Source organism: Erinaceus europaeus, chromosome 13 (assembly GCF_950295315.1).
Source record: "Erinaceus europaeus chromosome 13, mEriEur2.1, whole genome shotgun sequence".
NCBI classification, from domain to species: Eukaryota; Metazoa; Chordata; class Mammalia; order Eulipotyphla; family Erinaceidae; genus Erinaceus; species Erinaceus europaeus.
The window spans coordinates 67,551,528-67,564,954 of NC_080174.1; the positions used below are offsets into that span (position 1 = coordinate 67,551,528).

General features: G+C 39.9%; 1 protein-coding gene across 2 annotated transcripts in view; it reads right to left on the reverse strand.

The window, feature by feature from the left end:
• MACF1 (microtubule actin crosslinking factor 1) overlaps nucleotides 1–13,427 on the reverse strand; it is a 434,870-nt gene that overhangs the window by 148,612 nt on the left and 272,831 nt on the right. The window contains exons 41-48 of one of the 2 annotated variants that reach the window (XM_060206158.1): nucleotides 12,672–12,905; nucleotides 10,352–10,507; nucleotides 8,157–8,390; nucleotides 5,092–5,295; nucleotides 2,727–3,245; nucleotides 1,662–1,838; nucleotides 1,303–1,426; nucleotides 309–517 (exon numbers count right to left, since the gene is read on the reverse strand). In XM_060206158.1, coding sequence (XP_060062141.1) covers nucleotides 309–517; nucleotides 1,303–1,426; nucleotides 1,662–1,838; nucleotides 2,727–3,245; nucleotides 5,092–5,295; nucleotides 8,157–8,390; nucleotides 10,352–10,507; nucleotides 12,672–12,905 — 1,857 coding nt within the window. The remainder of the gene's footprint in view (nucleotides 1–308; nucleotides 518–1,302; nucleotides 1,427–1,661; nucleotides 1,839–2,726; nucleotides 3,246–5,091; nucleotides 5,296–8,156; nucleotides 8,391–10,351; nucleotides 10,508–12,671; nucleotides 12,906–13,427) is intronic. The other variant, XM_060206157.1, reaches the window with a different exon arrangement.

The window sequence follows — 13,427 nt, forward strand, 5'->3', positions numbered from 1 at the left end:
TCACAAATTAGTAAGTTTCTAATAACTACATGCATATCATCTAGAGGAGAGCTGAGCCTTCACAATGCTGTACTTCTCATTACTTCGTTCTTCATCCCACTCCCTCAAATAACTGCTGTCACCACTTTTCCTAAAGCTTAACAATGTTTTGGAGACTGAGGAGAAATACATCTATATTCATCATCATGGCTCAGTCATCATCTCTACCTCTTCTTGAAGAGTCATGGGAATGAATTCTCCGAATACTTTTTCAAAATGATATGATTGTGAACTATAGCAAACGCATACTCTTGGGGCATAGGACTCACCATGTTGGTGGCCAAGGCTTCTTGGATGACTCCTGATGACAGTGATGCCACTTGCTGATCTTGCAGGTTTTTCTCAACTTCCCCGATGGACTGTAATAAGCTCTCCAGGCTTTCCTGGACACTCTGAGATTGAGCGATTGCTTTCTGCAGCACAGCAGAGCGCTCTGCCAGGCTACTGGAGAGGCTCTGAAAATGGCTGAGTATGGAGTCTGAGAAATCAAGAACATACACAGAAAGTGAGGTGGTGGTGGTGTGTGTCTGTATATATTTTAAAGAATGTATTTAAATCATCTGTGTTAATTACAATAACAGACATCAAGACCAAGAGAATTAGCTTAAAGTACACCAATAATTCAATAAGTGTTATTTATTTAGTGCCTACTAAGTGCCAAAAGTTATGCTCAATGCTGAAGATTGGAGATAATTAAGATAAAAATCCCTGTTCTATAACTTTAGAGCTCTGAAGTAGAGCAGAAGGCATATTATAGCTAACTGCAGTCATAATTGCTATATTGGTACTAGGAGTATTCCACAAGAAAAAGTAAAGGAGGGATGACTGTTTCCATCTTTATTTATTTATTTTTTTTGTGGGGAGGGAAAGGCTGGGGAAAGACAGTCAGAACTTAAAACAGGGAAGAAAACTCTTGGTTACATATTGAAGCATGAGTAAAACTTTACTATTCATAGTAAAAAAGTACAAGCAGTTATATAATAGGAAAAAATTTGGAGTAAAGTGATGTAGAAACAACTAGTTAACTTAAGGAAGTAGAGTATGGCTAGAAGACAGAAAGCTTGAGGAAGAGGAGTTGATGCCAGATGGCAAATACCCTTCATTGGTGCAAGAATAAAGTTGATCAGTGGTTATACTGATCATGTTTATATCCTGAGTCCCCAGCTAGCACCACAGGTACTGTCACAAGATCATGTGATATACTACAGAACAAAGATACACACAAGGAATTAAGGCAGCACTCTTGCTATCACTGCTTCATACCTGCTGTTTCTTGAACATGCTTGCGGTCTGGGGCAGGCTCCCCTTCAATTTCTATGAGGTCACAAGCTACTTTTTGAAGCTTCTCTACAGGTACTTGGTGCTCAGCCAATTCTTCCTGCAACTGCTGCTTATCCATGAAAAAAAAGAAGGCAAAACATCTGAGTAAATCATCAAAGCTGGTTCTAGAAATCTAGAACTAACAAGCAGCTTTTTTAGAACAAATTTCCATTTACGTATAACCACAGATCTGCAAAGCATCAACCACTGCTTTTAATCTACCCACTTAGCTGATTTTGGTGGTGGCGGCAAAGAAGATTCTAATCCATATAATACAACAAACAGTTTGTGCCCTGGCTTACCTTTGTTGTTGCAAGTTGCTGTTGCAGGACCACTGGATCAGAGGAAACAGTGTCTGAGAGGAGCTTCTTTACATTGGCCTCACACGCCTGCATCCAGGCCTGCAGGCTATCAGCACTGCTCTGGAACTGTTGGTACTGGCCTAGCAATATGTTCAGGTGAGAGCCCAATTGTGTACACTGTGCCAGAACAAGAAGTAGGCTTAAGTAAGGCCAAAGGGAGACCTGGTTTTGTTCCAGAGAAATTACTGTAATTGTAGGTAAGGGTAGTGTCAGAGTCTCTAGTCAGATGGAAAGCAATTACCTTCTCCAAGTAAGTCTGTCACTGGTCCATAATACTTACCCCAACTTTATATTTATACTGGGGAAGGCTTAGTGAGATGTATGACGAGTCACCAAAGAAATATATAATAATTTATATATAATTGAAAAAAGTTTTCATATTATTTATGAGAGAATAAGAACATTATTTTGGTGCATACAATGCCAGGGATTGAACTTGGGACTTGATGCTTAAGAATCCAACATTTTTGGGGTCGGGCAGTCACACACCAGGTTAAGCGCACAAAGTACGAAGCACAAGGACACATGTCAGGATCCCAGTTTGAGCCCCCAACTTCCCACCTTCAAGGGGATTGAATGGAAAAAAATGGCCACCAGAAGCAGTGGATTCTTAGTACCAGCACCAAGCCCCAGCAATAACCCTGGAAGCAAAAAAAAAAGAAAAAAAAAAAAGTTTGGCATTAAACTACTTCCAAAATGAAAAGTGAGACAAACCCCTGGTATGCTATGAGGCATGTCCTGATATACTAGAATCAGGTATTAGCCAAAGGGCCTACACATTTTTGCAATTATGCAGAGCTCACAATCTTTGATTAATATGCAAATTAATTTTCTCACTGTGTCCTGAGGTTTTTGAGCCCCAGAAAGGACTCATAACTGTGAGGACTGTTGCAATTGTTTTACCAAATTGTTTTACCAAAAGGCTGTGGGAATCTCTCTCTTATCTTTGTAACATGTGCATTCTACCAGGTATGCCACTGCCTGGTCCCTCCCTACCTCTCTTACCTTTGAATGGAGTGCAGTGTATCTTTCTGTTGCATCCTTCAGTTTTTCTTTCACTAAGGTTCCAGTTACTGACGATTGTCTGCCTTCTTCAAAGCTGTTTACTGAGTCCAAAGCTTTCTGTCCCGAGATAGTCACAAACCTCAAGTCTCCTTTGTGGGAAATCACATCTTCTGAGAAGCTCCCCTGCCGCTTTAGCAGGGAGGGAAGGGCTTCAGGGCTGCTGCTTCCTCTGTGCATGTTCTCCAGCTCTTTCTCAGACCGCTCCAGCCAAGTCTCAAACTCTTTATGATCCTGCAGAAACTTCTGCAGCTCATCCCGTAGAGTCTGTACCTGCTTCAGCTCTACCTCTGACTGGGTCAGGGATGATGCATATTGTTCCTTTAGGTTCCCCAGCTTCTCTTGCAGCACCTGTCGTTCCTCAGGTGTGAGATTGTGACCATGCTGGTCCAGGAAGGCCTGAGCTGATTGGGTGGCCAGAATGAAATTTTGCTGCTGAGACAGCAATTCTTGATGACGGGCCTGGCAAATAACCCCCCAAAACAAAGCACAATCAGTAGGGAAACTACAACAATTTGGTTATCTATAGAGAGACATCAAAAAGGCACTTTCCCCCTGCTCAGGTATCGCCAGTATCTCTCACTCTGTATGTACTATGCCATAGGCTCCTAGAAGCTAAAATGGCACATACAAGGCCTTATAGTTTTCTTTATTTACTTTCTTTCTTTTTTTTTTTTTTTTGCCTCCAGGGTTACTGCTGGGGCTCAGTGTCTGCATTATGAATCCACTGCTCCTGGAGGCCACTTTTTCCATTTTTGTTGCCCTTGCTGTTATTATTGTTAGGACAGAGAGAAATGGAGAGAGGAGGGGAAGACAGAGAGGGGGAGAGAAAGACAGACACCTGCAGACCTGCTTCACTGCTTGCGAAGCAACTCCCCTGCAGGTGGGGAGCTGGGGGCTTGAACTGGGATCCTTAGGCCGGTCCTTCCGCTTTGCGCCATGTGTGCTTAATCCGCTGTGCTACTGCCCAGCCCCCAAGGATCTTACAGTTTTCAGAGATTGTACAAATATTATTTCATTTGATCTGTGGTACAATCTGCAACATAGGTTAACAATATGATATTCATAATAATGATAGAATAAGTGAATACCATAATAAACCATATGTATTAAGGTCATGGTAACAATTAAGAGATGAACAGTGACAGAACATGACTCTTCACTAACCACCCATTGGGTGTCTCTCCCTTGATCTTTCTCACTCTAAACATAAAATAATGAAAAAACACACCCTGGGATACCATTTAGCAGTGGTATTGAGCATATGTAAGGCCCTAGGCCCATGCCACATTATAATATATATACACATATATACATATGTATATATATATGGTATATATATACACACACACACACACACACACACACACATATGTATATACACATATACATACCTTTAGGCAGCATGGCTGATTTGATATGGTAATAGTATAGAAGGGGAAAAGAATTTAGGATAATGTCCAACCCAAGAATTAAGTGAGAATATAGGAAGACGAACATATTTGATGGTAGAGGAGTACTATGGACAATAGAAAATCCACTTTCCTCCTTTTAAATTTTTATTTTGGAGTTCCATTTTCCAGGTTGAGGTACTTATAGTTTCAAGTCACCAGATTTATAAACTGGATTCTACATAATGGTTTGATGCTCCAGCCAGACAGAATTAGACATGGAATTCATTAGTGTAAATGGTAACTTAAATGTTACAAATGGATGAGACAACTAAATAATCTGAAAGATGATTAAATGCCTAAGATACTATCTACAAGACCATCAGTATTTTAAAAGCTGGTCAAAGGAAAAGAAGACTTACTCATACAGAATAATGCTAGGAAATTAAAGGTAAAAGCATTTTTTAAAAAAATATTTATTTATTTTCCCTTTTGTTGCCCTTGTTGTCTTTTTATTGTTGTTGTAGTTATTATTGTTGTTACTGATGTCATCGTTATTGGATAGGACAGAGAGAAATGGAGAGAGGAGGGGAAGACAGAGAGGGGAAGAGAAAGACAGAGACCTGCAGACCTGCTTCACCACCTGTGAAGTGACTTCCCTGCAGGTAGGGAGCCAGGGGCTGGAACCGGGATCCTTATGCCAGTCCTTGTGCTTTGCGCCACGTGCGCTTAACCCACTGTGCTACCGCCTGGCTCCCGGTAAAAGCATTTTTTAAGGGAACTGGTCAAAAGTGTCAAGCTTCAGAGACATCAAAGAAGATCTGAGAAGTACTCACAGGATTTAGAGGCAAAAAGATTATGATAACTTACCCAAGGTAAAGAAAGCCCCAGTATAGTAAGGAAAACCAGATCCTCACCTTCATCTTCTCACACTGCTTGTCCAATTCTTCTGGGGCTTGGTCCACCCCCTTATGACCATCAGTCACATCCAAAGTGTCTTTCTGTGAGCTAGCTCCTGACAATGGCTCCATCTGTCCACCAGAAGACTCCACTGAAGCTACCCAATCCAAGAGAGCATCAATCTTACTCCTGTTCTCTGCCAGTTCCTTTGCTGCTTTACTCTAAAAGTGATAGAGGAAGTCTAGTGAGGACTTAATAACTATTACAGATGATAAATTATGTAAAGGGGGATATTTTCATGTTAAAGGAAAACAAGAACTCTAACACGGGGGTACAAACCACAAAAACCAGACATCTTCTGAATCTGTTGAAAAACAGTCATTTAAAAGAATTTCAAAATGGGAAAGCTATCAGGGGAGGGGATGGGAAATGGGAGACTGGGTGGTGGGAATTGTGTGGAGTTGTACCCCTCCTATCCTATGGTTTTATTAATGTCTCCTTTCTTAAATAAATAAAAAATAATAATTTCAAGATTTTGTACCTCATGATTAAAAAAAATGTGGGAAGAAGTAGAAGAAGGAGTAAAAAAATCCCAGGATTTAGGGAGCCAGGCAGTGGTGACCCTGGTTAATCTCACATAGCACAAGTAGTGAAGCAGGTCTGCAAGTATCTGTTTCTTTTTCTCCCTCACTATCTCTCCCTTCCCTCTCAATTTCTCTCTGTCCTATCAGATAAAGTGAGAGGGGGAAAAAAAAGGAAAAAACGTCTGCCAAGAGCAGTGAATTTGTAGTGCTTGCACCAAGCCCCAGCAATAAGCCTGGAGGCAAAAAAGGAAAAAAGAAAAGAAAATCCCAGAATTTAAAAGGACTTTACTAATAGAAGATTTATTGTTGGGTAATTGTGCAGATGTGGTCGAACACTGGCAGGGCCCACAAACCATTATATTTCCATGCAGGTTTTATTTACAGATATGCACCATCTTACCCCCTCAGGGTATCGCCCATTCCTGCCTGAAACCCTAGCAACCATTGCTACGGAAGCTTTCTACCTTCCCAGAGTGCTTTGTTTTCTCCACCCCCTTTTCTAGCCAATCTTGTCCTGACTTGCCACTTCCGGAATTTCTCCCATAAAAGCCCTCCTGCTTCCGCTTTCTCTCTCTTGCTCCCTTTTTCTCCTCCACCATCTGACCCAGAGAAGGGCTACTAGGCATAGTGGGAGGCGGCCATTTTGCTAGCTCCATGTGGCCTAAACCACTCTGCTCTCGCCCATTTCTGGGGTGCCACATGAATAAAGATGTGTTCCCACTCCACTCCGGTTTCTTCTCTCTCACCCATGACTCAACCTGACAATTTATTCCAGCCACCAAAGCAAAACTTCCTGAAATCCATTCTGGTACAAAGAAGTAAAACACTGGCTCAGTAGGTAGAAAAGCAATGTAATGTTAAATGGGAAGCTGGGGAATGTTATGCATGTACAAACTATTGTATTTACTGTTGAATGTAAAACATTAATTCCCCAATAAAGAAATAAATTTAAAAAAAAAAAAGCAATGTAGTCGCTCAATAACTTGACTTCTTCCCTAACGGAAGCATTATTATTTCCATCCTTTTCTCTGCCAAATAAAGCACTGAGTTCTAAAACTTGCTTCTCAAATTCTATTCTTTTGACTCTTCAAAGTATATTGGTTAAATAAGTTATTCCAAAGATGCATTCATTGTTTCAGAGTTCACCTTCAGGTAATTGATTCCCTTCATGTTTTCTAGATTCCTCTCCAGTATTAAAAGCCAGACAAAAAGTTCTAAATCAACGTGCCAGTGTTGGCTGGGGTGCAGAAGGCCTTTTAAGTCTTTCCTTTCTCTACAGTTTATCCCAATGCCATGATTCCAACTGTAACTATAATAGCACATAACTATTTGAGTTAGATCCACAAAGATTTCCCAGATATTTCTCCCTCATACTCTTAGATTCATGTTAAAAAATATGCTATTTGCTGAGAAGGTTGTGGTATATATACACAATGGAATACTACTCAGCTAAGAAAAATGATGAAGTCACCTTCTTCACCTCATCTTGGATAGAGCTTGAAAGAATCATGTTGAGATAATCCAGAAAGAAAAGGATGAATATGGGATGTTCTCACTCAAAGACAGAAGTTGGGGATAAGAATAGAAAGGGATCTGGAACATGATGGCAGAGGAGGGCCTAGAGGGGGTTAGTTGATATGTGGAAAACTGAGAAATGTTACACATGTACAAACTATTACATAATACTGTAGACTGTAAACCATTAATCCCCCAATAAAGAAAAAAAAAAAAAGAACAGAAAGTGTAACACAATACAGAATTTGGACAGGGTTTGGTGTATTGCACCAAAGTAAAAGACTCTGGGGGAGATGGGAGTTTTCAGAACTTGGAAGAAAGAAGATGGTGGAGGAGGACCTAGGCTGGGGGTGAGAGTTTTTTGCATAAAACTGAGAAATTTTACACATGTACAAAACAACTGTATTTACTGTAAACTATTAACCTAACCTCCCAATAAAAAGTTATGTCACTTGCTTTTTCCTTCTCTGGGTATTATTCCATTATCTTCCTGATATTTTTCAATTAGAGTACTTATTACACAGATAGCAAGATTATTTTTTGAGGGGGGGGCAAGGGGGTTATATGATTTTTCTGTCAAGTATTCCTTCAAGTCCCCAGAATATTTCTTATAAATACTGGGGGACAGGTGGTGGCGCAACTGGTTAAGTGCACACCTTACAGTACACAAAGACCAAGGTTCAAGCCCCTGGTCCCCACCTACAGGAGGAAAGCTTTACAAGTGGTGAAGCAGGGCTGCAGGTGTCTCTCTGCCTCTTCCCCTCTTCATCTCCCCCTCCCCTTTCAACTTCTGTTTTTATCCAACAATAAATAAATAATATTTTTTTAAGTATTTTTTTAAAAAGATAAGTACCGCCTTATAGACCCGTTTGGAAACAATTCTGTTCTCTCTGCTAGGCAGTGTTTGCTCATTAGCTAAGTACTCATTTGTCTAAAAATTTTCTTTTTTGGAAAAACTTCATGTGTCTCAGCAGTCTGGTTACCTTTTCAGTCTCCTGCTGCAAGGCTGAGGTCACTACTTCCTCCAGTTCCTTCTGGGTGGCCCGGGCCTGTTCCTGGAGAGCCTTATATTGCTCTTTAGCCTGATGAAGTTTTTCCCGTAGAGCTGTCAACTCATGGGGGCTCAGTTTGGTCTGGTTCTCTTCTAAGAACCCTTCAATCTCTTTTACAACACTGGCAAACGAGGTGGCATGGCTCTGAATGTCATCCTGTAAATCCTTAACATATGAAAAGAAGAATGGCAGACTCTTCAATTTTAGTGCTCCTAAAACTCTAACAGTACAAAGATGCCATATAAACAACAGACATGGTTGGCCCCAAGTATATTTTGCTTGAAATTTAGGTCTAGCTGGGGGTCTGGGAAGTGGCATAGTGGATAAAGCCCCAGACACACAATCTTGAAGTCCCAGGGCTGATCTTCAGCATTGCATGTGTCAGAGTGATTCTCTCCTAATCATTAATTACTATTAAATACATCATAATACATCACTAAAAAATCTTGTAAAAGTTTTTCTTTTCTTTTTTTTTAGAATTTATTTATTTATTAATGAGAAAGATAGGAGGAGAGAGAAAGAACCAGACATTACTCTGGTACATGTGCTGCTGGGGATCGAACTCGGGACCTCATGCTTGAGACTCTAATGATTTACCACTGTGCGACCTCCCGGACCACATAAAAATTTCTTGTAGACATGTTGAATAGCAGATTTTTTTTCACTTTGTAATGAATTATCAAAGGGATCATTGTTCTATAAAGAAGGCTGACAACAGGATTTTAGGTGAGTCTTTTAAGTAAGACTTTTTTTTTTTTTTTTTAAATCAGATCACTGTTCAGCTCTGGTTTATAATGTTGCGAGGGATTGAACTTGGGACTCTACAGCCTCAGGCATGAGATAGCATAACCATTATGCTATCTAGCCCCAGTTGAGTCTTTTATACACTCTGAGTTACCATTTTTTCTTCTCCGTTTTACTGGATATGACAGAGAAATTAAGAGGGGAGAGAAGACAGAGGAGAGAGAATGACAGACATTTGCTGACTGCTTCACTGATTGTGAAGTTTCCCCGCTGCAACTGGGGAGTGGGGGCTTGAACCTGGGTCCTTGCGCATAGTATTATGTGTGCTTACTGGGTGTACCACCACCTGCCCCTTTGATTATCATTTTTCATCTTTAATGTAGCCTTCAAGGTTCAGTATGACATGGATGCCCCCTACTCTCATTCACTAATCTCTGTTCTCTGCATTCTAATTTAGCTAGTTTCCTTTCAGCTCTTGAATATACGAAGCTTAGGAATCTGATTCCTACCTCAAGATGGATTCAAACATCTGCCTGGCATATTCTCCTCTTGCTCCTATGCCTTCAAGTGTTAGTTAATCTGTATGTTTCCTTCATTTCATAGTTCAAGTGATACTTCTTTAAGGGTTTTTTTTTTCCCTTTGGAGTCCTAGACTAGATTAGTTCTGTTATATGCTTATATTTAATTTTTCCTTTATAGATATTACAGTTCACAATTATGTGCTCATTGTTGTGCTTTTCTGTGTAGTATCTGTCCTTGCTACTTAACTATAAGCTTCCCAAGAGCAGGATTATCTGTTTACCACTATGCTGCTAGCACTAAGTTCTGTTCTTAGCACATAGTAAGCCTCTGCAAATACTTATTGGAAGGGAGGGAAAAATATTTCACTTAGATAATATGCCTGTCATTTCCTTTTTTAATTTTTTCATTATCTTTATTTATTGGATAGAGATAGCCAGAAATCAAGAAGGAAGGGGGTGATAGAGAGGGAGAGAGATAAAGAGACACCTGCAGCACTGCTTCACCACTCACAAAGCTTTCCCCCTGTAGGTGGGGACCAAGGGCTCGAACCCAAATCCTTGTGCATTGTAATATGTGTGCTCAACCAGGTGAGCCACCACGTGGCCCAAATGTGCCTGTTTTTCATGCCTACAACACAGGTTTGAGCCCAGCCCCCACCATACTGGAGGAAGGTCTGGTGCTATGTTTCCCTCCATTTCTCTCTCCTTCTGGGAAAAAAAAAAATAGTGAAGGCCTCATATATGAATATATATATATATTGCCCAAGGTTGTTCTTTAATACACACACACACACACACACACACACACACACACACACACACACACGTATATTGAAGGAGTCAAAAAGTGAGTGAACTCACACTGACCTTTAAGTCGCTTTGGTTCTTCTGCAAAGCAGAGAGACCCTGCTTATTAGCTCTATCTTGGTGGCTCACCAATGCTCTTTCTGCTTGTCCTACCCAGCTGCAAAGATCCTCCAGCTTCTGGTGGCAGATATCTTGTTGTTTCTGCAGGGTCTAATTAAAATGCAAAAATGTCAAAGATTTTATTCTCATTTTGCAAATACAAGACAGACTCCCTGAAAGATAAAAGGTTTCTTTAAAAAAAAATCTCAAGGATGGAAAAGATGGAAGAGAAAGGGAAAAGGCACAGAGATCATATTCAGAAAGCTCCCTGTCATTTGGACATATGTTGATCTAGGTCTATGGTCTGGATTATAATTGAGGACAATTTCAAGAGAATTCTCATAGGTTTTTGTTGGGGATTCATATGCCAGACTGCTATCATGATTCTTAGAAATGGAGAACAGTCAGTCTAGCTGCTTGTGATCCAGACCATGGTTCCACAGGTAATGACAACAAGCTAATGGTTCTGTTTAATTCTTCAAGCAGAACCAGAGGCTATGTTACATATTAAGTCAAAATATAGAAAATTAGAGAGACTGGACAAGGGGAGAAAATCAGAAAACTGTATAATTCATAAGCTAATTCAACTTCTTCATAATGGAGTTGACTATAAATCAAATGTCTCAAAAATTCAGAATCCCATTACATAGAATGAAATTACATGTCAGGCATGATTGGCTTGGCTATTTCAAGAAAGAAAATGGCCAGGAATAGCAATTGGCTCAGTCCTCAGTGTATCTGCACTCAAATCAAACAGAAAAAGTCAAGTTCAGGGGGAGTGAGGGACTATGTTTCTGTGCCTGATCCTTTCTCTTTCATCTCAGCTGAATGACACTGAAGCACCTGATTGAGCAATTGAGCATGATGTGTTCTCCTGATCATACTTCTAAAAACATTTTCCACCAGTTTCTACCTTCTGATGGTGTTTTAGTCACCTGCACTTACAAACAGGTGCCCAAATTAGCCCTCTCTCCCCCTCTTAGGACAAATAGAAGGGCTCTGGAAGAGATCTCCTAAGAGCTCTTCAGCTCTGTAAAACGGGATCTTCATGGGTTAGGATGGGTGCAGACTGAATCTGAAAAAAGCAAAGCAAACAAGTTAACACACAGACATACGCATGCATTCAGAGTTTATTTAGAGAGAAGCAGAGCATTTCTGACAACAGTAAGATTAATAAATATTGTGGAGTTCACTACATGCTCAGAAAAAATATGCACATGTACTTTAATCATCTGCCTATAGTCAGGGGCACTACCCTGGATCTGAACTATCTTAAGGGTGGCTCAGACCAAAACTTTTTCTTCAACTACACCATGCTATAAAAATCTCCAACAGTAGACACTGGAAATGATCAGACATGGAAGGTAAACTACAATATTTCATTATTTTTTTACTTCCATTTTAATATAGGGATACAATTAAGCAGTAATGAGGACATATGATATTGACTAAACTTACTTTAAGTTTAACTCAAACTTAATTTTCTTTTGTACAGTATTTAATAAAGGAGACCCTGAGAAAGATGTGCTGGTCACAGTAGCATTTATAAAAATTCTTTGCTGAATTTCAATTATTTACTCAAAAGTAGAAATGACAAAAGCATCTTTCTTGGTATCCTAAGTTACGATGCTATGATGAATGAGATTATGTTGAATTTTGCAAAAAGGGTTATAGTGGAAGCTAGCTAGCAGAACTGTTTCCACTCAAGCATATTACCCATGTTTCCACACACTACTTTCCATAATGGAGTAAGCACTATCTAGTTAACAAAGGTGCTGGAAAAAAAAAAATTTAAATGCTAAAAAGGTAGTATAACCTGCTTAAAATAATTCCTTGTCAACTATTTGAAGATGTCAAGGAAATGTTAATCCTTTGACAAAGCCTAGAATAAAGCTGATTTCACTCTTCTCAGGAGCTTAGGTAACCTATATGTCCCTCATAACCCGTTAAAGAATAATAGGGGATATAAGCAGAGGAAAAGTCAGAGACAATGCAAAGGGTAGAGTCTCATTAACAAGAAAATACTTGCACATGCACACACATGTAAATGCATACGTCTTCTCACACATACCACTAAAACCAAAAACATGGCAAGGAAAAAACAACAACAAAATAGCTGCCTCCTGGACTAAAATCAAACAAGCCTGGATGATATGAAATTTCCTATTTGGTAAATGTAGGCTCTTGGGATTATGATGGATGAAGTCTGGACAGAAAACTGAAGACAGAGGACATGAAAAAGACAAACTGAGTCCAGCTGCTGGTTCAGTCTGACCTTGACCTGGGCTGCCTGCTCCAGCTGCTGAAGACGACCCTGTAAGGCATCCATCTGCAATGCAATCTGTTCCATGAGATCTTGAAAGGTCCTCTGCACCTCATTCAGAAGCCTGAGCAGATGCCGGCTCTGTTGAGGGGACAAGTCCTGGGTGTGCTCAGAGATAAAGAACTGAGTATCAAAAGCAAGAGCATCCAGCTGAGACCTCCTTTCAGCTATGGGCTGTTTCAAATCCTATGGCAATAAGGTGGGGGGGAGAAGAAATGAAGCTTCTTATTTTCTATCTTAGCAGAAGCAGTTCTTTAAAAAAATATTTTTATTTAATAACAACAACAACAACAACAATTATTATTATTTTTACCAGAGCACTGCTGGGGACTGAACCTGAGACCTCAGAGCCTCAGGCAGAAAGTGTTTACATAATTATCAGGCTATCGCCCCAGCCCAGAAGCTGTTAGCTCTAATAAAATATAATACAATATATATATATGTGTATATATATATATATATATATATATATATATATCAACATAATAGAAAAGAAGTTAAGTTCCTGTATTTCCTTAAGTAGCATTGATAATTTCTTTGATTTTTTTTTTTTTTTAACCAGAGCACTACTTAGCCTTGGCTTATGGTGATGCCAGGGATTGAACCTGGGACTTTGGAGCCTCAGGCATGAGAGTCCCCACTCCCAGCATTGCTAATTTCTAAGCTACTCCAGCATAGGAAATCTATCATATTTTTGGTCTCCCCAAA